General features: G+C 36.9%; 1 protein-coding gene across 2 annotated transcripts in view; it reads left to right on the forward strand.

The window, feature by feature from the left end:
* The window catches only part of LOC111948960 (centlein-like), a 192,281-nt gene that overhangs the window by 94,702 nt on the left and 70,375 nt on the right, over positions 1 to 27,204 (forward strand). Inside the window, exons 1-9 of one of the 2 annotated variants that reach the window (XM_078952049.1) lie at positions 6,849 to 7,000; positions 7,363 to 7,450; positions 10,973 to 11,061; positions 12,863 to 12,947; positions 15,674 to 15,808; positions 16,716 to 16,895; positions 18,978 to 19,111; positions 20,379 to 20,541; positions 21,756 to 21,989. In XM_078952049.1, coding sequence (XP_078808175.1) covers positions 7,370 to 7,450; positions 10,973 to 11,061; positions 12,863 to 12,947; positions 15,674 to 15,808; positions 16,716 to 16,895; positions 18,978 to 19,111; positions 20,379 to 20,541; positions 21,756 to 21,989 — 1,101 coding nt within the window. In that variant the 5' untranslated portion in view covers positions 6,849 to 7,000; positions 7,363 to 7,369. Of the gene's footprint in view, positions 1 to 6,848; positions 7,001 to 7,362; positions 7,451 to 10,972; positions 11,062 to 12,862; positions 12,948 to 15,673; positions 15,809 to 16,715; positions 16,896 to 18,977; positions 19,112 to 20,378; positions 20,542 to 21,755; positions 21,990 to 27,204 lie in introns of those variants that run through there. The other variant, XM_078952039.1, reaches the window with a different exon arrangement.

Below are 27,204 nucleotides of genomic sequence, written 5' to 3' on the forward strand. Positions count from 1 at the left end.
TGGAATACAAAAAAACCCCAGAAACAATTTAGATAAGTGGGACAAAAAGATAATAGTGAGAATTTTAAAAGATTAAAACAGCATTTCTGCTACATAGTGGTTTGCAGTAGTTCTGGTGTTATGTCACAGCAAAATGATCTGGGTTCAGATAAATTTTGGAACAGCAACCAAACTAGAACAAAGTAGAAAAATAGAGCAGTTATTTGAAAGCTTCTTGGAATCATCAAGCAGAGTAAAACACAATATGTATTTATACAATTAGCATTTTTTTGTTATTATTTAAAAGATTAAAGTAGTTGGCCCATTTGTTATTTTAAAAAGCCTAAATAAAATAAACATTGTAATTTTAAGCATACTTTTTTTTACTTAAAACGACAGCCACACCATGAATACAGTATAGTTGAGGCATTTTTATATAGAAAGGGAGTATGTATTTATTTGTCGTTGTGACAGGATCCCACTGTTCACTAATTACCCAGCGGGACCACTGATAATGAGCTATTGAACCCACTGCCGAAGTGTTCCACCTCCTGGGATGACCATCAGCTGCTGCGCCAAGTTTGTGGATTCATCAAATCCACGGAGATGCTTCTGTTCATTAACTCCCGGTCACTACTGAAGCATATAAAATGTCTGCAAAGGTCATTTCAATGATCCTGAACACTGAAGAGTTTTCTGAGTACTTCCAACACTATTCTCCTCCACACCAGAAAAGAGCTGGGAAATTGCTTAAAACTCCCATTTTTATACTTTAACTTAGATTTCTCAACTAAAGTCTTTTTCTTTTGTCTTTTGAAGTAGAAGTGTTTAAAATTTTAGGTCAATTTAAAGGTTAAATTTTGCAATTGACCTGTAGGTTATACAGTACATTTAACCTTTTTAGTTCTGCTGGAAAACTGAGCATTTTTTATGAAAAATATTGTTTTTTATTCATTTTTATTTTTTTGTTTTAGTGACCAAAAATAGGTTTCTCAGTTTGATCCCTTCTCACTCTCCGAGATGAAAGCCCCAGAGTTGTACTTAAGACAAATACTTTCTCGTCTAAAAGCTGCTTGCTGACCTGACAACATTTACTCACGGCAATCGATGTCCCATGTCCTCATTCTTTTCTCTGAAACTCAGGGGAAATATGAACTTAAATACAAACTCTCCACCTTAATTTACCCTTTTACCAAGCAAAGGACAAGCTCTCTGACAGGAAGCCCAAGGGAAATAGCCTGACTCCTTGTTCCCACGCACCTTTGGATGGCTGCTATGGCATACTGTACGGGTGAACTGCTACTGAGTCCGCACTCAGTTCATGGCAGTGTGCTTACACAAAAACACAGTCTCATACACATACATGCTGCTGCGTCAAAGAGGTGAGGATCAATTCCGCCTTTATGAGGGCTCTTGGCTGTTGAGAATGGAACCAGAAGGTCATCAGATGGGAGTCAAGCAGAAGTCCTCATCATCTCATTGGAGCTCAGGTTAGGACATGAAGAAAAGGGGCTTGTGCACAGAGCAGAAATCGGCAAGCACGGGTCTGCGGGACGTCATCAGCATCACGTGTAAGCAAGAATGCACATAATGTCAAACGGAGTGAAAAGTTTTGTGCAAGAAGTGGTCTGATTTAAGAGCACATATATGCCATGTAATCAATGGCCTCTCTGTCCTCTGCTTTTTAAAGCCAGGCCAAGGTTTCACAGGATCCAGCATGAGGATGGCTCATGCTCAGGGTCAAAAGTGTCTGTTTTTCCACTGGGAGAAATTACAACTCTTCTTCTTGGGCAAACCAGGCTTAAAATGTCAGCAATACAACATTATTTTAGAGGGTAAAGTTAAGTTTAAAGATGGCAAATTAAGACTCCAAATGGCACCCGGTGTGATTATAGCTCATTATTATTTAATCTTCCTCTTTAACTCGACAAATAGAGTCATCAGTCACATTACAGAAGGCTGTGTTCAAAGCCATGCAATAAACTCTCACATGTTGAGGCCTGTCTCATTTTGATGTAGGAGGTGTGATGTTCTGTTAAGCACTGTGCAGGTTTAACATCCCAACAGGCATTTGAGCAATCAATGTTTCTTTAAAGCTGGGGACTTGTGACTCTTTAGTGTCTTTTGTCATCTCCTGCACTTCTGAGGCACTTTGTTCCTTCAGTATCAAAGCTGGGCCACATTAATGCAGACAATATCCTTTCTTACCTGAGGCAGCAGGCGGAGACCATGTTTTCACACAAATCTCCACGGAGTGTCATGTTTTTCCTCGGGATGTGCTGCTCTTCCTTCCTCTGTCAGCGTCGGCACACCAGGGCTTGTCATTTGGTTCTTGAATTTTTCATGCAGGTGCATTTGCATGATCGCATTCCTGTGTCACTTCTTCCCCTGGTAAACTAAATGCTGGCGAGCACTCCAACTTCTCTGTGACTCCACTGAGGCAGAACAGAAGTGAGATAAGCATGCTTATTGGGATTGTCAGTGCAAGAGCCATCTTGTTTCAAGGCTCTGCGCAATCGGGCTATTAGCTGCAAGAAGCCTGCAAGGACAACTTAAAGCATCAGTCAGTTCACATTTGCAGCTCAATTACAGTTGCAATTGTTGAGTCATATAGAGAAGTGTTCTTATACAAGGGTGAATTAAGGTGGGTTTTATTTCCAAGTATTTTTTCCTATTTCATCCAAAAAGATAATAAATAAAAGAGAATATTTAAGCTATTTTGGCCATTATCAGTTAAATTAGGATACCACTGTAAAACCGAAAGTTATTTCTTGAGCTACTTCCTGTCATGTCCACAATTACCACATCTGTGTTTTCACTTTTTTTTCCTTTTAATGTATGTTTGCATTGCATTGCTCTGCTAAAAGGCTGTAGTAAGTGAAATCATGATTTTATTGTGGTTGTTAATACAAATTCCCCAGAAATTTTCTTAAAAAACGCACATTGTCATATCAAAAACTTTTAGTTTTTGTTTTGTTTTTTAGCAATTATGGAAAACAATTACATTGATGAGATTAGTTCTAAAACCATTGTTTTGCTCTGGGCAAGTTTGACCATCATTTTAATAAAAAAATTGGGATGAAACATATTTTAACACATCTTTTTATTTATTTTGCCCTCAATATATAAAAACCTAAAGACTTTTATGACCCTCAGTTGCTCTTAGATGGAGAACAATATGTTGTCATTGAAACCATCCATATTGTAACAAACCTAAAAATGTCATCCCTATTGGGAGCAGTGAGCTGCAGTCACAGTCATGCTTTAGGATGTACCTCCCCATTCCAACTTTGATGCTGTGTGTCAAGCAGGGAAGCCCCATTTTTTTGAGTGTTTGAGCATGACCTGACTGCAGATTGAAACCCACAATCTCCCAGTCAGGTCAGACACTGTACCTCTATGCCACTGGTTCAACAGCTACAGTTGAAACCAGAAGTTTACATACACTACAGAAAAACACACATATGCTTTTTTTCTCACCGTCAGACTGAAATAAATATAAACTTCTCTGGTTTAGGGTAAATTATAATTAACAAAATCATTTCTGTTTGTAAATGTCAGAATAATGAGACTATGTTTTTTTAGACAAGTTTTTGTTACTTTTATCATAGTCAGAAGTTTAACCCTTGTGCTATCTTAGATGACCCCACCCTTGCATTGACGTGTTCTCCCTACCATGACAAAGGTGGACAAAGGTGGAAAGATTTCATGTAATCCATGGACACCAGTGAAGTTCACAAATCATTGAAGAAAAAAAGTTCAGCGTACTGTCTTTTGGGGTCTAGATGACTCAACTCCCAACATTAAAGTGCCTAGGATAGCACAAAGGTTAAAAACGCTAAGATCACTACACCTTTAAACAATTTGAGAAACCCCAGATGATGATGTTATCTCTTTGGAAGCTTTTGATACGTTTATTGAGCATTTGAGTTAATTAGAAAAACACCTGTGGATATATATTAGGGCACATTTGAAACACGCTTGCTTGTTTGTAAAACATCATGGGACAGTCAAAAGAAATCAGTCAAGATATTAGGAAGACAACTTTGGATTTGCACAGGTCTGGTTCATCTTTGGGTGCAATTTCCAGATACCTGAAGGTGCTACGTTCATCTGTTCAGACAACTGTACACAAGTATAAGCATCATGGGAACGTCCAGCCAGGAAGGAGACGGGTTCCGTGTCCAAGGGATAAAGGTACTTTGGTCCGATAAGTTCAGAACCCAAAGATGCAGGCTGAAGATGGTAAGAATGCATCATTATCAACAGTGAAACGAGTTCTGTACAGAGATTGGGTGAAAGGCTGCTCTGCCAGGAAGAAGCTATTACTCCAAAAGAAACACAGAAAAGCCAGATTAAAGTTTGCTAGCGCACAAAAGGATAAAAACTTTAATTTTTGGATACAAGTCCTGCGGTCTGATGAAACTAAAATTGAACTGTTTGGCCACAATGAGCATTGTTATATTTGGAGGAAAAAGGGGGAAGCCTGCAGGCCTCGGAACAACTCCCAACTGTAAAACATGGGGGTGGTAGCATCATGTTGTGGGGTTGTTTTGCCGCTGGAGGGACTGTTGCACTTTAAGAAATACTGAAGCAAAATCTAAAGACATCTGCCGGAAAGTAAATGAATCTTCCAAAAGGACAATGACCTGAAGCATACTGCCAAACCGGTTACAAAGGGGCTTGAGTGTAACTAAGTCGGTGTTTTGAGTGGCCATCACAGAGCCCGGATCTAAAACCAATTGAAAATTCATAGTCAGAGCTGAAAAGGCGTGTACATACAAGGTAACCTACAAACTTGGCTCAGTTGAACCAGTTCTGTCAGGAGGATTGGACCAAAATTCCTACCAAACCTTGTGACAAGCTTGTGGAAGGACATCTAAGACGTTTGACTCAAGTACTACAGTTCAAACCCAATAGTATGGAATACTAATGAAATGTAAACTCTTTACTTTAATAATAGTAATAAAAACTTGTCTTAAAAAAACGCAGTCTCATTATTCTGACATTTAGCAAATAGAAATAATTTTGTTAATTGTAATTAACCTAAAACAGGAAAAGTTTACTTTAAATTCAGGCCTGACAGTGAGAAAAAAAGAATATGTGTGTTTTTATGTGGTGTACGTAAACTTCCTGTGTCAACTAAACATGGGAAGAGGGGAGTGTGTACCTTGACAAAACAAGGTGGAACATGTCTGTGTCGGCTGTGAATATCTGGGTACAAAAACTTCATAATCGTTTAGAGGAAAAAGTCATAACAAGACCACATTGAGTTACCTGATATTTCAGTGAATATATTTTGAATGGAAGTTGGAGTTGACTGACTTTTCCTGCTGACCTGTTTGGGGTGTACCATCCCTATCAAATTGGACATTAATATGGACATTTACAATCATATATACAAGTTTCACCTGTACTAGAAGGTGCAACAACAGTGTACGATTTTAAATTTCCTGCTGCATGATAGTCCACCCCCCAGATGGTTTTTCATAGATCCATGTGTCATTTGCGTTTCTTGTCTGGACAAGAAACAGGGAGCGGGCAGCTGTTGCATATTATGAATCCAGTCAACTGATTCTAAAAATGCTCTACAAATTAGGATCCTAATGAGAGGCAATGTTTGTGGGTCAAGTAACAGCCTAATCATGGCAAGTCAATTGTAGATTTTCTCTTGCTTTATATGTGTGTGTCTGTGTATGTATGTTTTTAAATTTGGCAGTGAGCATGCAAACCAACATAACTCAAAAGGACTGCTGGTCATCATATTTCTTAATTTCCCACTCTCATCCTTGGCTACAAATCTGGCTGGACAGTTAAATACATTAGGCACACAATATGGAGTTGTCTTGTCTTACCATCAAGCCAGATGTCAGACATCCCCTTTTTCTTGCTCTCCTCTTGATCATATTCAACACTTACATTTCTCACGAGTCAAGATTCATATTGCGTTGTTTTTCTTGGTACGACGGATCATTAGGAATACTGATATATGAGCAAAGTGTAAATGAGTCTATAACAAAGAAAAATAATGTGTAAAACATAAGCCACAAAATAAACATCAATATCATATGTCAGTGTCGTTTTGTTTCACTACCAGGCATGCAGCTGTTGAACGTTAATATAACAACAGAGATTTACAGCCTTGTAAACAGGGTTCTGGGTCACTAGGGAACCTTTATGAAATGTAGTCCACATCTACTCAGAGCACCAGTTAAGATAGTTGCACAAACAAGCCTAAAAGAAAAAGAAAATACTGTGACCACAAGATTTTACCGTGTTTTCTTTTTTATTCCTGCCTCTTTTGAGCTACTTTAGGATTTCTCAAAAACATGGAAAGACAGCATCTATCTAAATTTATCTGGAATTAAATAAAACATTTAATATTACAACTTACTGTTTAAGCTGGTATGCATTGAAAAAGAACTGTATGGTAAAATGTGCATTTGCCCAGTTAAAACATTTTTTCACACCATGCACTGTTTACTTTTTTGAATGCTGAATGGGAGAGTAAAATGACAGCAAGAGTATAAAAGACTGAGCACTTATGGTAGTTGAACATCACAATTCTTTGTACTGATGGACTTTTTTCTTTAAAGAGACATCCCATAAATGTTTTTGATTTTTTAGTTGCAATTATTTCTTACAGCTATTGCTCAACTTTAGTAAAGGATTAAAAAAAAATTGTAAAAATCAGTTTCAATACAAAAACTATTATTATACATTTTACATCAAGACAAACATACAGATAATGTGAAACGGAATAAAATAAACTAAATAGGGTTCCAGCAGTAGGAATATCTTGAGTAAAGAATTAAAATGAATTTATAACAGCTTTTTTCTGCTGTACTTCATCAACCGCCGTGCTACTGCGGGAACTGTCGTAAAATGTCGCAACGTCACTGACGCGTCAAGAGCCAAACCAAAACAGCGGGCATGTTTGAAAGCAAGAGTTTCCGTGGTGACCGACAGCGGTGACAAGAGCTAACATCATCTTCTAGTTTGTGGGAGACTATATCAACAAGTAATGAAAGTTTACGTACTACCGCTTGGATAATATAGTGTCGGTACTTTCACAGGACTTTCATTAGTCTGCTGTTGTGGGAAGTAACGTTTCGTTGATGCTTGGCTAATCAAAATGGTAGCTGACATTCTTGTATCAGTTGATATTGCAAAAAGTGCCGCAGCTGTTATTCTTTCAATGTTAGTTTCTATTCAGTCTACTCTCAATTACGTCAGGTAAAGTGCAAATACTGAAATGTTTTAGCCCCGTTGAGTTATTCTCTGCCTAAAGGACCAGAAGCATGTAAAAGTCCCTGGGATTTCTATTTGCTCCGATCGTCTATGAGTTTTCCCAGCAGCCTTATTAATGTGACTTCCTTGCAGTCCGAGAATGGATTCCAACAGTGAAGCTCGCATCTTGGATCTGGAGGAGGAGGTGAAGAATTTATCCAACGAGTTAACGCAATGCCAGGTCTGTAAAACCACGTTGTTTAAGTATATTTGCTGTGTAAAATCTGTACGATTTGATTTGTTGTCTATTATACCTGCAAGAAATGTGCTTTCATGTTAACAGCATTTAATAAAAGGCTGTCAGTATGATATGCAGAATAACCACTAAGTCCCAGTTTATTACTTTTCATGAAACTGAGTTGCTCAAATATGTTTTTTTAATTCATACATTCAGTCCCTTAGACAAGTTTAAATAAAAGTTTCTGTTTTGATCCAGTTCCACTGAGCATTTGCAAACTGCTACAAATGACTAATATCCAAATGACTTTCTTCAAAACTAAAGTTTATTTTAGTTTCCTTCACTCTTGTCCTTTGTCTCTGAACGGCAGCATCTAACAATAAAGACGCCTTATAGATGGCTGGTATGGTTGTCCAGAGAAAACTCCACTTTCAGGGTTTATATCTGAGATGTAGAGGTTGCTGCTCCTCTTGACCTTAAAATAGGATGAAAATATTGAGGGAGGTGATATTTTGGACTTGGAGAACAGCACATGCTTCAAAGCATAGTAGTCTTCTGACTCAGCCTCCAGCAGATAAAATCATCACATAAAAAAACTCTTACCACTTAGGAATTGTGAAAGTAATCAAGTTTTATAAAAGATTTTCTGTTTTAGAAGAATGCATAAAGCCTTTTTTTCTATTTCAGATTTTTTTTTTAATTATTCATGAACTTATAATATAGCTAGTGAAAAACTGTTTAGATGCACACCTTTCTTCTGTATTTTATGTAACTATATAGGGATATTAGGAAGCAGTAAGAAGTATTCAGCTTCATTTTGTAAACCTGTTTAGAGAGGCCTGCATATTCACCACCAGGTGGTGTCTAATGACATGAGGATACTGACCCAGCATGTGGAACTTTAAATATCCACATAATGTTGCAGGGGGCAGAAGAAATTTAAAGTTGATGAATATGAAGGTTTAAGCTTCAGTTTTGTTAGATGAGTTTCCATCTACATTTTCCAAGTCCCAATATCTCTATTGGTAATCCATCTACCAACTTTTCTGATAAAACCTCGGGATTCTTCCTTTTAAAGATGCTTTAAGACCAAAATTAGAGTTAAAAGCCTTTTTTTTTGCAGTGACAGAGTATCTTTGGAGGCTTATTTAGTGTGGTCACCTTTTCAAAACATTTTTATTTCTGTAGTTTGTCTTCCAGCAGTGCTCTACAGCCTGTTCAAAAATGTGAAAAGCACTTTATTACTTCAGCTTTATATTCAGCAGACTGATTTTATTCATTGTAAAATCTAAATGTACGGTATTTGTAAGGCACATCACTGGTGTGATTCATTAATATGTTAGGAGTTTTGAACAAGTGTGAACTCATGCACCTTTGTAGAGGCTGCCAGACAAGAAAAGGGTCACATAAAGTATTGTTGTTTGACATTTTACTCTAAACACAGTCAGAAAAAAACACACGCTTCATAGGTTAATTGATGATTCTGAATTGTTCTGGCTTCTGTTTGGCAAAGGCCAACAGTAGCCAGGTTAGGCTCTGGCAGGCCCATGACCCCTAAAGGGATACAGCGGGTTAAGAAAATGGATGGATCTTACTCTAAACTTTGAAGCTTTGATATGTGACCAAATGAGTTTTTGTTAGATGAAAAAAAAATCAGTGAGATTGAATATCAGCAGTTAAACAATACATAAACAGAAATCCCTTTGCTAGATGGACACAAGCATCTGAAGGTTCTGCATGATTGGGTAAAAGGGGTGCTACATTATCACCTATGTCCGTTGCTGATACTTAAAGCAGTCAGTTACTAATCTAATCCTATGCAAGTACAATATAAGCACATATTTGGGAGTTGTTGTTTTTTTAAGCTAAATTCTTTTACAAAAGTGAAACTCATTTGCATGAAAGTGAACAATAATTTAAAAAAAAGGCCATTGGCATTTAAAAAATTTGAATGTATGCTTGGTACATACAAATCTAAAATATGTACAAATATAATCATTCATTCATTGTGTTAAATGAACTCGTTTTGCAAACTCAAACCCTAATTTAAGGTTCTAGGTGTCATATTTGAGGTTTGTCTTCGTACTGACTTGGAGGTCGTCCTTGGTGGTCTTGTGCAAACGTGAGCGTCAGAGATTTTGTAAATTTAATAAGAGCCGTGAGTTTTACAGTGTACATTTTAAATAGTGGCATTTGAATACCACTGATGTCCTAAGTCTTTGGCGAGATGTATTTCAGGAGGGCCATTAACTACAAAGAGTTTGATCTGTCAGGCAGCAAATGGTCCTGCTAGACAGTGCTAATTTACTAATATGTGCTGAATTCCAGTGGCTCTCTCTGTTGTGTTTAGCCCATGGTGTTTTAGTTTCCAGATTCAAAATGAATAATTCAGCAATCATCAAAAAGACATTCAGTGCATCTTTAAGCACACATACGGCAGAGGAGAGCTTTTGATGAGCATCCTGACCGAACTGTTGTCAGCGCAACAGCTAATGGCAGCTAAAAGCCCGACAGAGGGGGCGACCACATATTTTAGATACACAGTGTTGCTTGATATCAACTCAAGCTGCATTCCAGGGTTGATGTATTTATTTTTTGGTGAAATTTCTGCCCACCTTAAGTCATTGCCCTCCCCCCAGACGCACACAGACACTAGCACTCAGTTACACTGACAAGTACAGGACCATCTCTCCACTTTATATGTTCAGCTCATGGCCTTATCAAGGTCTGATGCTGCCATCTTGGTAAATAATTGATTAGACACTTTCTAGAAGGGGGTTAAAATTCATGTACTAATTGGAGACCAGTAAATCCCTGTGGGAGGGAGGACTTTTATCTTATGATGATGTGAACATAATTTATCAGATAATTTTATATTAAGTTGATCTGGTATAATTCTGTCTTTTAATGTCAGAAAATGTAGCTCTTAGATGTCCCTCATTAAATGTAATGTAGCTTCAAATGTTTGAAAAGCCAGCGAGACAATTTGAATTGGAAATGCATCGGCTAGGTTTGCCGGTTTTGAGTTGACACCCTCCGTCAACAGTTTTGACTTTCTTTGGGTTAAGTTACTTTGGAGCTGCGCTGGAAAACACATTTAGAGAGCTATTTATTAATAAGGAAGCGGCAGGCTCCACTGCTGTGTTTTGATTGGGATTCTTGCTCCCAAGTCATAAATAGTTCATAATGACAAGTGTCAATGCTCACTTCCCTTGAGTCGAAGGTCACATCTCAGAGATGGAGATCTCTGCAAAAAGAGCCTCATGATTAAAAAGGAAGTGCTAGATAAAAAAAATACAGCTTTGTACAAGTTGTTTAAATTATTAATTGACTCCCCCCTTACTGCCTTATGGTAATGTCAAGAAGCATCGTATTCAGTTTAGTCAATTCTGATGTGTTACCTGTTTTCCTTTTAGGAATTCATTAAGATCAAACTTATTGTTGATGCTAAAAGTATACAAAAATACTTTTTTTTTCTGAAGTAACAGCTCTTGACATGCTTTTTTTGTTTTGTTTTTTTAACAGGCAGACAAGGAGTTTGTGTGGTCTCTATGGAAACGCTTGCAAGTGGCAAATCCTGATTTGACCCAGGCTGTCAGTTTGGTAGTTGAGCGGTGAGTGGATTCTTCATCTTTCACGTTGCCACCGGAGAAGCTCAACAGTTGAAGGTGGCTTTATCTCACACACACAAAAAAATAATATATATATTTATATGTGTGTGTGAAAGTCATTTAGTGGGTTTTTCAAGCACCTTGTCCATTCTATAGGGGTTATGAGGGAATCTGGAGCAAACGCTGATTTAAGCCTTCTTATCCCCCATCTTTCAGTTCAAACAGTGGAAACCGTTTTAATGAAAACACTTTCCCTCTGCGGCTCATACGCTGGACAATTGAAACAGTGCTGCCAAATTCTGATCTTTCTTGGATAAATTGTAAGATTTGATAAGACCCTTTTTTCCTGGATGGGTAAGCCACAAGGAAAACAGCAGCATGGGAACTTTCAGAGAAGCTTTCATTCCTGACGACAGACATTTAGATTAATAAAATATTTCCCCTTTACTATAGGAATAAAACAAGACTTAAAATTGGCTTATCCAGAAAGTTGGAACACAATTCAATGGAATGCTTTATTAAATCCTTTTTATAATGTCCCACTACAATCATCTTTTGATCTATTGTAAAAATCCTTCCCAGTGGTCTTTTAATTATGATTATGCCGGTTTTAGCCAAAATTAAAAAATAAAACCTGTGTCCTTTTCTAAGACATAGTTTCTGCAGAGCTGCAATAGTTCATTAGAAATTTGCCTCTGAGTTGTGGGTGAGACTGTGGTTGGCACTTTTCCTGATTGACAAGCATTTGAATAAAGAAATACTCAGAAATGTAAATTTCAGCTTAATTTTCTTCAGATATGTCCTCCATTATAAAAAAATGCCTCAAGAAGATGTTAAAAACATCGCAAAAACATGGTTTTCATCGAAGTGTGACCATTTTACGTTTGAACATACGTACACACTTATTGGTATGTGACTTAGTTCTTGAGGTACATTAGTGGGCTGAAAATGCTGCCTAAATGCATTTACTGCAACTTGCAGAAGGCACCCCCCCCCCCCCCCCCCCCCCCGTTTTTTTTTTTAGAACCACTGCTTCTCGGTTCTAATCTACACTCTCTACAGTTCCTTATAGTCCTCTTAGGAAAGGCATCAAAGAATGCTGGTCCTCTGAGACTGGAAGTGGAACATGCACCTAGAGAGCATATGTGCATTGAATCACCTGATGCGCAAGAGGATATTGACATGGTAATTGTGTCGACTCCAGTCAAGCGCTGGTGCCCGCTGGGAATTGCCATTCATCCCTCTCTCCCCTTACCATGTGGATCTTGTAAAGGGATTGGTTGGTTGCTCAGGACAGAATGAACAGAGCCCAATATGTGAGGAGATGCAGCTTAGCCTGCCTGTGTTCCAGCCTCTCCAAGAACAACAGAAATGTATTTTAGTGTCTATCAGGGGAGAGGATTGTTCAGAAGAGACCAAAAGAAAAAGAAATAAAAAGAAAGACCTAAGAGATGGGCGATGTAAAGGGACAGGAGATGAGGGATTAGAATGGGTGGTCCCAGGTGTTCTTATACAGTTAAAACCGACGTGTCCCCAAATGCTGTCTTGTTTTTGTCTGCCTAATGTATAACCAAAAAAAAATCCAAATTCATGTTAATCCACTTAGTTAGTTAGAACATTGTCTGTCACAGAAACTTTGCCCAGAAAACCCTAAGGGAGAAAAAACAGACGGATGTCTTTTTATATGAAGGAATTATTTCACAAATGTTTGTTTTTGGATTTCGAAGAAATGTAACAAGCCAATTATGGAAGGCATTATATTTGCTAAGCAATCAAATATGTTTTTTTTCCTTCTTTCCTTCAGTGAGAAACACAAAACTGAGATTAAGGACAGGAAGGTGTTGGAGATCCTCCAGTGCAAAGACTACATGATACAGGAGCTAGAACAGGTACACTGCAGTTCTGCTTTTAATACGCTGAAAACCAAGTACATGCTGATCATATAAAAAATGAACTTAAAACTGCAACAAGGTGTTCAGATTCTACTGTCCAAGCCTGCCATCATGTACTCAACTGAATATTTCTTGTTTGTGATGCCCTTTGCATTGCTAGGACAAATGAGTCTTTATTCCTTTATCGCCCAAAGAAAAAGTAAAACACATGAAACAAGTTTAGATGTAATGCAAAGTTTTATTAAACTTCCTGAACCTGATGACATATGGGTTTACAATGACCAATGTAATTTACTTGATATCATCATCATTTTTGCATCACTTTGTTCATTAAAAAAAAGTTAATTCTAATTGAGACTACCGGTATACTGATGTTTGCCACGTCTTTTTAGCACTTACTAATGCTGTAATGATGTGCGGCAAAAGAATCATAAATATTTAGCGTTCCTGTTGAAAAAGTAAACACAGAAAAGACATTAACATGTTAGAAAAGAAGTTCTCTCTCACCATTAACTGGAGATTGTCTTGATTGAAAAAACATCTGAAATATAGGATTCCATGTTGGGATGGAAAAACAAAACAAACATTTAATTCATTGAATTTATCCTTACTCAAACAATAAAATATTAACTCAAGAAAAAATAGATTTCCTTTCAAACGTTTTTTGTATTTTTCAAAACTGCTCTTGTGTTCATATTCAATGTAGCAGTTTATATTTTTTAGGATTGTTCTACCTGACTGTTTGGCTTAAAATAAAATCTATGTGAAAACATTTTTTACAAAAATATACAAATATATCTTAAATGGAATTTAATCAAGAATTAGGCAGTGAATTCCGCCTTATTCCTGAGTGCAGTAAAACGTCTAAACTCTAAGTTTACTTTTTGAAATACTAAAGTAATTCATAATTTTTCATGAATTAATTGATTTTTAAATTATTGGAAATTCTTATGCAAACCTATTTCTCTTTTAGCCAGTTAATCCAGTGTTTATGGATACCTTTGGGGTATGGACAATAAAATACACACTTTTAAACTCAGAGATATACATTTGAGATAAAAAAAATGTATTCAAATATAATATAATCCACCCAAAATGACACATTTGACATTGTTAACCACTTGAATCGCGTGTGTTTTTCTTTATATTAAATTAGCAATAACTTTCGCTAACTACTCTCACATTATACACTGGGATAAGGGAAAAAGAAAATGTTTCATTTCTTTATTGGATCTGGTGGCCACTTGGCCTTTTAAAAAGGTATGCAAAATTGCTAAAAGGTTTTGTCTTAAAGGTATGGAGGTATTGTGTGTCCATTTTTGTCCATTTTCAATTTTCTAATGTAATATATTCATTCTTGAATGCAATTCAAAAGTTTTCTTTTCTGATCTCTTTGTCCAGACCTCCTAACTTTACATGCTCCGCTCCTTTCATCTGTCAGTTGAGTTAGTGCTGCTGGAGTTCAGGTTGTTCTTGCCTAGCTCATTATCTGTGTTTGAATGTATTTTCTGCTCTCCAGTATAAATCTCTATTAAAGCCCTTCTGTTCTTAGCATGACCGGCTAGAAGTAGTAAGTAACGCTAAATCCGCTATTTGGATAATTCTGAGCAATATTCCTCAACGGAGCAATTAATTTCATCCCGAGCACAGTGTTATTGAAGACAGTGTACCCACAGCTGGCTGTGGATTACCATCCAATGCATGACCTTTTCTAAAGCAGTGTTAAGGAACCATTCTCCTCCTTCTGAGCCCACAAGAGTTGTCAAATACCAAGTAGATGTCATTAAAAGTGGGAAATCATGAAATCTGTGACACTTTCATTCTCTTTGGCTAAGCAAATTGTACATTGTATCAACAATTAATACTTTCCAGTTCTATTTATTTATTTTAAGCGCAAGGGTGCTTTTTGAGCAATTTTAGACAGGACCCACTTCTGTTCCAACATTAAAAAATTAAAGAGTTTTATTTTCTCTTTGCAGTTTTTATGAATGTAGTTTGGCACATTCAGCATTCATTTTACTGATTTTAAGAGAATAATTAATGATCCTGTATGTTTTTGTTGTTTGCCAGGTGCTACAATTGACTGTATAAAAGAACTGGACTGAGTGACCCCTCACCTCTCACGTTCCAAATGGGAAGTACCCGATGGTCCCAAGAAGCCAAAATCCCATAGACTTCTATTGAGAAATAAACAACTATTACTTAGTCTTTATGTTTGTAAGAATAACCATTCTAGCCCAGATACTTTAGTTTTAATTTTTGATCATTTTACTAATAATAATTTATCTATAAGTCATTCACGTTATAAACTGTCCAATCAGATGCCTCAATAAAAGTAGGTGGCCTCCTGTCGAACTTTCTAAGTGTTTGATTGACAGATTCGCCCAAGCCCACTTTCAATTGGTAGGGGTGTGGCCTTCCAGCAAACCAAGTCTTGATTGAAGAGAGTGGTTGTCATGAAAATGTTTATTCAGACCAATCAATGGTTCCTGATGGCAACGTATATACACTGAAAAAGCAGCAATCGAATTGACTTTATTTCATTACAACTGGAAGAAAATCTTCTTCTAAATGTCACACTACTCAGTCCAGTTCTCATTTACAGTCAATGGATTCTAAACAATAAGTCTCAGTAGCCTGCAACTTACTGCTCTGTTTGCTTCGGTTTTATTAGTGTCCAGTGCTTTTCTCTTTATTCTTCTGTTTCTATGAATCTGCCACAGAAAGTGAAGGAACACAAGCAGGAAATTGACAACTTGTTGCAAAAAAGAACAACAGTTGAAGAGGAGGGAGCCTTAAAAAAGGAGGAGTTGAAAGCTCTGCAGGAACACCTGACCAGAAAGAGTCAAGAACTTGAGGTAGGTAGAACATTCTTTTCTGCAGGATTTCCGATTTTAAAGTCTCGTTTCTATATGACATGCAACACAAGAAGCCCCCATAGCTGAGGCCTCAGGCATTTGAATCATTTAGTGGATGGTAAGGGTTCTTCATGCCTCTTGAACAGAATCTGTCTTCCTCTCTGTTCTTTATCCTTACTATGTCTCACCCACTCTTGGGTTCAGTTTTCTCTCCTTCTACTGACAACAGAGAATCCTTCACAACTGGAAACTGTGTGCCTGATGGAAAAAGGGAGCTAAGAAAAGGAGGTTGTTACCTGCACATAAATACTTAATGCCTCCTTCAGTGGAGGAAAGTGTACACTGCACACGTGATGGTGTGGCTTCTCTCTAATTATGCTTAGATGGGACACGGTTATGATTAATTAATAAAGAAATGGTCCTTCCACAGGCTTGGTTGCGTCTCATGGTGAGAAATGGTGGGGGACAGCATCAAAGGATACCTGGGTTGAATCTAATGGGTCTTGCAGCAAACAGCATTCTCATTAGGATCTTTCATTAAAGCTGACAGTCTGGCCCCTATGCCCATATGAGGCCGGCTCTTGCAGCACGTCTTGGCCCATACCAACCAACACCTGCTCGCTAGGGTCCAGTCCTCCAGTTCAGATGACCTTGGCCAATCAGCAACCTACGCGGGGGGCTTGTACAGAAAAGCCGATTTCACTGTTTATGTATTCATTTCAGCTCCAGCCCTATGGGCTACTCCGCTTTTTGTGTCTCCAGGCTTCCCTCTTTATTTTCTCATTATTATTGTGTATTTTTGTGTGTGTGAGTGTGGTTTTTTTTGTGTTGTCGCCATTGTTTACTTTACCCTCTCCTTTTCTTACACACACACACACACACACACACACTCCCTATGTGTGTCCAGGAAATGAAGACCAAAAGTATGAAGAAAGAAGAGGAGGAGCAGCAGGTGGTGCATGCTCTGGAGAAGGAAAAAGAGGGATTAATGTCCTGCTGTGCTGCCCTGAGAGCTGACCTGGAGGAGAAACAGCAGCAGGTCAACAGTCAGCAAGACCAGAAGAATGCCGCCCAGGCCAGATTAAAGGTATGAGCGCAGGGACAGAACCATTAGAGCCACAAAGACCTTGAACTCTTTAATCTCCCATCCCCCCCCCCCCCCCCCCCACACACACACACACACACACACACTCCCTATGAATGTAGAAAAAACTTTGATCAAACCCTAAAATTACCATCTGACATGCGACTGATTTAAAGGTTTGCAGTATTGTCATTTTTCCCCTAATACACAATATTAAAATATTTTATTTATTTTTGTTGTAGATAAATATAATGCGATAGAAACTACAGCTTTTTAGAATTTGTTTATTTCAAGCAATCAAAACTTTGGATGATTGATTGTGACTTGATTGGAAGAATAAAGATTAAAAGTAAAAGAAGATGCATCTCCATATATGTACATTCACATACACATGTAATTTATGCCATTATAATTACCGTAGTCTTAAATCATAAATAGACATATTTGTACACTGATACTATTGCTGTTTAAGCATTCAAATTGAAATTAAATCCTTTTTGCTCGTCCTTTCTTTTTACTTTGTTAGGAATTTTTTTGCAGATTTGTACTTGCATGCCATTAATTATAATTTTGTACAATGCATATTTATTAGTACCTCGGTTTCACATTATTTTGAATACTCGACTTGGATTATGAAAAATATGGGAATTCACTGAGTAATTCGACAACTTGTTTGACACAAATAATAAGTTTCAGAAAATGTATAGATTGACACAATTGCACACAGTTCTGACACAATCAGAAATTTTCGGGAACTGATTGCACAGTTTCAAGTATCCGAGTATTCAGATACTTGATACAGATCTAGAATGGGTCTTAGGCCCTCTCAATTTTCCCACCTCTGTGTTACATAGCAGGTTAAAATATAGAAGCAGCATGATCTGACATAGTCTACAGAATTTAGAAATATTTATTTCCCAGAAAGAATCTTTTTCTTTCAGTTTGTCACAAAAAATGTGACTTTTTTTCTGAAGTGAAGAGTTTTGCACCTCATTCAGTCCTACAAAGTCAGTTTTGCTTCTTCCAGAGGAGATTAAGAGCACAAATACAGTACTTTAGATCGGCAAATAAAGTTGATTTGATTAAGTGATCATCAGTAAGTGTTTTGGACAATTGTTCAGCCCTTTTGGACACAAAAGAGTTTTGCAACACAAAGCTGAATGGAGGGGAGAAGCTGGTTTTAGAGCAGCCAGTCTTGCCGTTTATGAAAAGAAAGCTGTAGGTTCCTTTGTAACTGTTAAGAGTCAGACACTTTACATTGAGAAAGAAGACAGATAGAGAAATCATTGTTTCCAAAAGAGTCTGGCAAACCTTAATATAAGACAGCATTTACAACCCTGGTCGTTTGTCTCATTGCTTAGACATATACGTGCGTGGGTCTTTCTAAAAAAAAGGTGCCGTGGTTCTTTTCACTATTCTTTTAATTATTAACTCCAGGTATAGTGACCTGGAATTCAGTAAACAGAAAAGATGCATTGTCTTTGTGTGTTTTGTCACCTGTCAGATCACCACCAATCAGTGCTCAATAGAAAAATCTGTTGAGAGGACGGTTGTGTCCATGTTTGTTTAAAATACTCATCAACTACCACACACCACCTAAACAACATCGTTTGGTCACTTTTTGTCTTTTAAACATTATTCTAAGCCAAAGTGACTAAACATTGTTTTAGCATTTAGATGTGACTACAAACACATTTAAAGTAACTATGAGTCGCTTAAATCACTGTGAATCACTGCTAGCAAGCTAACAAGGACATCTTTTCTTTTCCTACAGGTCTCTACCCTTATAGAAGCAAGACTTTGATAATGTGATTGAATCAGTCATCTAATTTCATTGGAGTACTTGTGTTGTACCCAGTCTTACTTTTAATTCCTCCATTATGGATTCCACAGTTCCAATCTGACTTATACATTCTAAATTAAATTAAAAAAGAATCTCTGGAGCAGTCCAACTCCACAATTCAGTTCAAAACACTAGTTTTGTTTTAAGAAACTAATGCCTAATTTATGTAACATGCTTTGATGAAAGATATTCTGAATTTGTTTTAGTCTGACTTAAGTATTCTGTTTATTCTCCTACACCAGGATCTTGAAAAGGACCTGCATAATACTTTGCTGGAGCTGTCCACCTTGCAGAGACACAGTAACGATCTCCAAGCGCAGCTCACTACCAAGGAGAGGGAAGTGGCAACAAAAGAGGAGCAACTTCATCGCCTTTGGTATGTTCTAGCAACTAAAAAAAGGTTCTTCCTTTTGTAAATAACCCACTTCACCCTTCAAAATAGGGAAACTTTGTCATTTTTTACACGATAGAAAAATGTATTATTCCCATATAGATATCCTTCTGAAATGCATATCACTTTACATGGGTTACTTCACAAGGAATTAGGTTCCATGTTTGAAGGATTGGGGGTGACATGGATTCCTTCCTTTCTGGCTCACTTAAAGCCATTTTATAAGCCCTGCCAAGTGGATTTGCGTTATAAGGGAAAGAAAAGGGAACGGGGCCGGCTTTGGCTAAGCTTTAGTCGATACTATAAAAACTTTGAGAACTCCAGGAGCCTTACTGGTAATCTTACCCTTTTTTCTAACTACTTTTGTCTTTTAAGACCAGAGGCAATCGGACATGTCAGTCACACCAGTGTTGCATCTTTAGCTAGCTTATTTATAACAATAGTGAATTATAATTTCACAGGAGTGAAATACAGACTCACAGATGATCACAAAAACAGTTCTTTAAAAACTGTGAAAAGTTGTAATTTTGAATAATTAAGAGACATTTTGTTAAAGACCTTTTTTTTAAATTGTTAACTAAGGAAATACAATATTGTACTCACTGGTTGCCATTTTCATTGCCCTTTTCTTTTCCTGCATTTTGCTGCAAATTTAAATCATCCATTGATTTGGTAGCAGCGTTATGCATTTAGAAATATTTACATGGTCAACAGAGCCTTTTGAATGCTACACCAAAAGAGAAAACATTTCATTTTGATGGCTGAAGAACTGTTCGTCTCTAGAAGGCCTGCACAATAAATCCCAAATTATTGTTATCGCGATATCAAGCTGTGCAATACGCTTATCCCAAAAGTCAGCGAAAATTGCAATAAATGATTACCATAAATGTGCCAAAACAATCTTATGGCAGCTTGAAGTGTTTAATGAATCAAATAAATCCATTTATGCATTTGACCAATCAGATGGACGCCTTCACATCCTGGATAATTAGTTATGCGAGTTTAGTTGATCAGTTCAATATCATTTTATGTCTTTTCAGTGTATATTTTGTAAATGACAATCTTGTGAATCACAAGTTTCCCCTTTCTAACATTCTTTGTTTCAAATATTTTGGCAAATCTAAAAAAAGGGTTATTAAATGTCTAGGATGTATTATCTATCACTTATGATCTAGGATTCATTAAAGGGCAAATTTAGAATTTGGACTTTTAGTTGGATGGTTTTTATTTCGTGTTCTGTGTGTTTTTGTAGTTGTGACTTTGCAGATGTGCAGACTCTGTACAGACAGAGCTCAGAGCATGCAGCGGAGCAAAGCCACCTGATCAAACAGCTGGAGGTACTCAATCTAGACACACAACGAGTCCTGAGGAACCAGGAGGAGGCACACACTGCTGACACCACCTCATATCAGAGGGTATTCACAGCCACACACGTGCGACAATCCTCAATCTCAGCATCGCTATAGCCAATTTGTTGAATTCCATTCTCCCCTTAGCTACTATGGTGATTTATTTGCCACTTTGCTGTAATTTACAGTCATTGCACTGTTCTGAGAACATTTCTCTAAAACTGTTATGGTGCTGTTGATGCTCTCCGGATACCTGCTGACTATTCAACTTCAGTTAGGATTTGAAAATATGTTTGCACAAAATAAATCATTTAATTTTGAAACATTAAGGTATGGATCTTTTGTATTTTTAAAAAGGAGATTTGCTAGTATAATCTAATAGAGTTGTGAAGAAATAACATTTTACCATCCTGGCATTGATCTTGAAATGAATTTAACAGCTGTCTTTTCACTTTTCAGTAGATTAAACTTTTTATATTTTTATTGCTAAATTTAGCAGCTGTAAAGTTGACTGCAGCTCAGCTTGTTGCAGAAACGCAGTGGGTGGATGTATTTTATGAATAAAGAAGTTGCACATTGGCACTGACAGCTTAAGCAACAGAAAGAAACACTTCAAAAATATACATTCACCCCCATAAAAGGCTCATATCTCCACTTTGCTCTTGTTTTCTGTCTTTTGATTAACTTTGCCAAAATCAAAAAGACATATTTTCTGTAGAGCAACTGTAGTGCATTAGAAATTCACCTCTAAGTTGTGGGATGGGCAGTTGGCGCAGGGTAGGCCCGCCCTTGCTTCCCGACAGCCATCTGTTTACACTCTTGCCCGTTAGCTTACAGCCCCTCACAACCCCAACCTGACATTACTGGTGCAAAAATAATGGCGAGCAATATTGGAGCTATGCAGCTGTATAGTTTTTAGCCAGTTTGCCAGCTCACTAGAGGAAAACAAAGACGTATATGGAATTATTTGTCTGCAAGTGGATGTGCATCAGAATAGAGCCAAGCAGGGAGCTTGTGGCTTGCCGTTGTACGTTTTTCATAACAAATATAAGCTTTTCAAACTGCATTTTTTTTCATCTGCATCTGATACACCATGATGTGAATATAGAAATACTCTGAAATGCAATTTTAAGCTTGATTTTCTTCAAACATGTACTCCGTCATCAGAAAAAAACTGCCACAAGAAGACGTTAAAGCCAGTAACAGCACAGTGTTCTTCGGAGTAGGTCTTTAAATGCTATTTCCCTTTTTTCCAACACCATCCTTCTGTTTGTTGACAGCTTTACAAGGAGTTGAGTCAGTGCTACCAGGCTCTCGTAATGAGTGAATCCAAGCTCCGTCAAAGTCACCAGGAACTCAGAAGCCAGTTAGCTGACAAAGACCAGCTCATCTCACAACTACAGGCTCAACTACAGAAACAACAAGAGCAAATTCAACATCCTCAGCAGCAGCAGCAACAGCAGGCTCAACATGTAACCCTTTACTCCTCGTCAAACAAACAAACCAACTTCAAGGTAACCTCCTTTTTAAGTTTTACTACTATTTTCAAAACTATTTTTATTTATATTTTTTGATAAAACGTCCCTTTCTCCACTTTTCACGAATGCTTTTTCTGCTATGATTTTAGTGACAGTTTTTTAAATTTTATTGAACAGAACATAACTTGTGTTCCGTCTTTCCAAAAGAGAGCCGGTAATGTGGTGCAAGGGCAGACACATTTGCAAGCACCACATTATCTTGACACTTCAACCACTGCCTGCAGTGGTGGTCTTTATCCAAATCAGTCTTTTGATGGTGCTCTAGTTTAGCCTTGATCTGCCCCTTTCTTTTTTTATGTTCTTACTTTTTGCGCCACTGTCTTTTTATGTAAGTTATCTGATCCTTTTTTTTGCTCTCGCCTGAATTCAGGATTTACCTGCTTTATCAGTCTTGATCTTCTTCCCCCACCCACATAGCAGTAAGACCTTTTAACACACTCCAGTCAGATATAAAAGCTAGATTAGAAGTGAAAAGAGGTGAGTTTAATTGAAGCTTAGTAATGTTCAGCATTAGAAAATGAAGTTAAGGTTGCAGTTTTGCATCTGTCAGTCAGCAGGTGTTTGACTTCAGCTATGTACCTTTGAACTGGATGCCCAAGGCAATGCAAAGCCTCAATAGTTCCTAATGATGTGGTGATAGAGGTGCTACGACTTCTCACTTGTACTATATTTTCTGTACTGTTAACTTTTTACGGAGTTGTTGGAGTTTAAGTAAAGTTTCATCATTTGATGGAGTATAAATTAAACACATTTACATTTTTGTGTAAATCAATTTTATGTTAATTTAATGCAACAATAATGTAACAATTAATTAACTTAATCGATGAATTGATTAATTTTCCTATTATTCCAATGATGCAGCCAGATCCATCTGTTTGAGGCTAGTTGTTCAATCGAATTGAACTGACCTAAGCCATTATGTATTGGCATCAAAATGAAACAAATCAATTATAATCTGTATTGGAAAATACTATTTGGATTGAAGCACGGTAGGTTTATTTTACTATAACATAAAAACGACCAAATGCCATCACAGCCGCCCTGGATTCATTTTAGGTCAGTGAAGTGGATCGAATTGGATCGTTCAAAATGAAGTAATAATAACTATCAGCAACCACAAATTATTATATCAATCAAATCGTTGTCAAAATGGACCGTCACACCCCTAGATAGTGGTGATGCAAGCCAAGTCATATCGAAAGTCATATTGTCATAGCAATATTGATCACTTATATCGCACATCACCAGTTTTCCTCGTATCCTGCAGCCCTATAGCAGCACTCTGTCCGTGACCAGCGGATTTGAAAAGTTTGCAAAGGCTAGTGCCAAAGCAAACAGAATAACAAAAGAGTTAGCTTTAGTTGATCAACCGTTTAGTGTTGTAGAGAAAAGTGGCTTTTGGAGACTTGCGGAGTACACTGAAACCCGCTAAACGATACAGAGCAGGCGATATTTCTCTGATACGTGCTTACCTGAGATGTTAATATTCACTCTATTTGAAAAACATCTCTAAAATGTATTCTAGGCTATTTATGTGATATTCAAAACATTTTCGTTTTCAATGAAAAACTCAACAACCACATCTGATATTTGGTAACTATTTTGCAATGTTTTCTTTTTAAATTTGGTTTCAACAAAAATGGTCATTTCTTTGATAATCTTGTTTTTGTAGTTTTATTAAGGCCGCAATATATCGTCAAAGCTGTTTTATAAAAAAAAAGTTTTTACTACAACCAGTAACTACTTGTTCAGGTGATCCATGAAGAATGTTAGGTTCATAAACCTTCTCTTGTAACCCTCAAAACATATCAAAATATTAGCAAACAAGTATAGTCTTTGTTGGGCATTATGCTTGTAGTTGCAACAACTGCAGGAGGAAAAGTATTAAAAATAAAATGTCTTTCTTAACGTTCACCCATCATGTAAATATTTGTTGGTGCAATATTAGGGCCCAGATTAAACTCCATTTCTTACACCAACTTCAGCAAGATCTTATTTCAGCCTAATGTAATATTTTTTAGTAGCTGCCTCTTGAAACTGTAATTGTGTAATTTGATTGGTTGATATCTTCTGAAACGGCTGCCTCCAGATTGGGGAAGTCAAAAGGTATCAGCTCAAATGTTAAACGAGTTACAATTGCTCTATCTCATTTAACCTGGTTAATTAAACCAGCAGTAAAGTATAAACGGTTCATTTAGTCAGTAATTAAATACAGTACAGCAGTGTTCCCCCAGTAATTAATATTATATTTAGAGAAGATTCAGTTAGTATTGTGTGTATGCAGTGTGGACTTTGGATGGGGGAGAAAATACAAACGCACAGCATTGAGGTTTTTCTGTCCAAGAAAAACTAAGATGCATCAAACTCCTTGTAATCTTCACAATTTAAACAGCTATAACCAAAATAAAGCATGATCGTTTGAATGAGATGGTTTTATGCTAAAAGTAACACAATTACTAATGTTCTCCAAATAACACACTACACTACAATAGTACCAGAGTGTGCTAGATTTAAGTTGTAGGACTATAGTTCAAATTGTTAATATATTGGAAGTGTTCTACTAAAGAAAAGGGAAGTTTACTAAAAACTAATAATGAAAAATTAATCATTGTTCTTTTCTCCTTAGTTATCAATTTAAAAATATCCAACAGAATCTTCAGACTACCCGCCTGATATGGAGGATTTATTTTACTTCCTAAATAATAAAATAAAATAAAATAAAAAAGACTTGTTTTGTGGCTGCAACACAATATTGCTAGCAAAATGTTTCTACAACATTTTGATTGAATACTAAAGACTTAACACCAAACTAATCGAACCTGTACCCAAAGCTTTGTAACTGCAGGGCCCTTCTATTAGGATGTGGATTTCTACGTATGCTCTGTTGTGTTTGACTTAAGCTGCAAGTGTTGAAGTACATATATTCTTAAATTCTTCAAGAAGTCCCTGTTAAATTTCCAATGCCTAGGTTGTGAGGGCCGATTTGATTAAAATTTTAAATGTATTGGTAAAGGAGAACAACAGTGGAGAGGCTCAGAGCTCATTTAAATATGTGCCAGAGCCATAGCTTTGAATACCGCGCTCTTTCTAGGCTCTCTGCAGACGATAATCAGGAAGGAAACAGCTGCTGTGAGAAGTCTGAGTTTTATCAACTAAAGTTGGATCATCGGAACTTACCTTAATAAATAAATCAAACTCATTTTACTAACATTTGCTGTTAAGATGTAATAATTTGAAGTATGGGGTAAAATGATGGGACACACTGATTGACAGCTGTTTCCAGGGCTTTTTATTTTATTTTACCTAAACATTTTTGATACAATAAAGACAGGTTCATTTCGATGCTCTGAAGTTTGTTTAACAGACTAACAAGGCTCGCTTTTAGATCCTACAATTCAAAAATCTGTTAATGACGACACCTATCTAAACAAGGATTATCAGTTTTGACTTTTTTTTGTTTAAGTAAATTCAGAGTTTAAACTCTTAAACACACGAAACTGAGTTTAAAATAAAAACAAAACGGAGAACTAATTTTTATTCTTTGAAAAATTCAAAATCCTATGGTTTGGCATGTTTTAGTTTTTTTTTTTTAACTTTTGTCTCTTTTTTTGTATGATTTCTCTCTTACTAATCTTTCTTATTTATGATTTTAGATACTAAACAATATGCACAAACTCGACCTCCCCATTGCAAGCCTGCAAACAAACATAGTTGTGACACTTTAATAGGTGAATATTTATGTGTATATAGGAATTTGAAATGTAATATTTCAATAGGGTAATGTCCAGATTCCTTTTTAGAATTTTAAAAGTAGGTCAACATGTTCAGTGTTTAAAGTTTTTCTTATTTTCCAATGCAAAAAGATTACGAGTAACTGTGTAGTTTTTACCACTTGTGTTAGATTTATTCCTCTTAAAGGAGCATAAATCAGCTGTGTGTGGCCTTAACGCAACAACAGATTAGCAAAGTTGTGGCTACAAGGTCAGGTGGTCACAATCATAATAAAGAGGAAGGGAATATCCCTCATTAGAGGAATGAATGAACAATAGCTGGAGTAGTTTAGTCTCTGGCTATCAAAGCTGAGTGCTGATTAAACCCCCACATTAGAAACCATAGCAGACCCCAGGCTTTCTTGGCTAATCATCAGACTGAATGAAAGGCAAATTGTTAATTGTGTAGGCAGTCATTCAAAGCTCTCAAATGTTCCTGTTGGCATGGGAATAAGAAAAGTAAACATGGACACTTCCTGAAGAGAATTAAATCTGTATTTAAAATGTTTACTGAAATTTGTTTTGTTTATTTAAAAAAAATGATACAAATCAGAGTATTTTTTCTAATGAAAGGTTCCCATGTAGATGTTACTTTTAGCTGTCAGCATTGACTCCACTATTGAGTTTTTTCTTATATATTTGATTTGTGTCTGCCAATTTCCCCTTATCTGTTTTTTTACTTGTATTTTGTTATGTGCTTTAGGCTACTTCATTTTTTATTGTTTTAGATATGCTATTGTGAATACTGTATTTTTTAATTTTAAGAAAAGGAAAATAAAACACTTGTTGCCTCTTTTAGTTATATTTCTTCCTCACTTATTATGCTTTTGGATCTAGCTACACAGGTACTCGCATTTCTTGCATAAATCTCCCATCCCCACCTGCCAACTTTTGGTTTTTTTTGTTCTCCAGAAAAAGTAAAGAAAACGCAAAATCACAGTATTTATCTACATTTAGCTCTTAAATCGTCTGACGTCCAGGATAAATACCTAAATAAAATTGCTTGCATTTTCTGGTCAGCCGCTCATCTTGTGCGCGGGATGTTTTTTTGTTTTTTGTTTTTTATCAAAGAATATTGTCGACAGGAGTTTGGCGTTTGCGTTTGAAGCCGGGCCGGATTCGGGGCCACAGACATGCTAATGACATGCAGGCCAGCAGTGTGTTTTACAAGCTCAACTGCTCTCATTAGATGAGAGCGGGTGTGTTGCGCAGTCCATCTCATTACTGAAACACAGCCATGTGCTGCTGCAGAGATCTACACTCACCCATTCAAACACATACACTGGGGTCAAGCAAACTGTGTGGGAGGACTCAGGCCTGCCTACGCAGGCATAAAACATGTGCGGACTCTGTGCTGTACCTTTCCTCAGTTAGCATAGCCCTCATACACACCTTCTTTAATAAGGGAACATAAAAAACTC

The sequence above is a fragment of the Oryzias latipes genome, chromosome 1 (assembly GCF_053564925.1).
Source record: "Oryzias latipes strain Hd-rR chromosome 1, Olatipes_Hd-rR_3.1".
Classification (NCBI taxonomy): Eukaryota; Metazoa; Chordata; class Actinopteri; order Beloniformes; family Adrianichthyidae; genus Oryzias; species Oryzias latipes.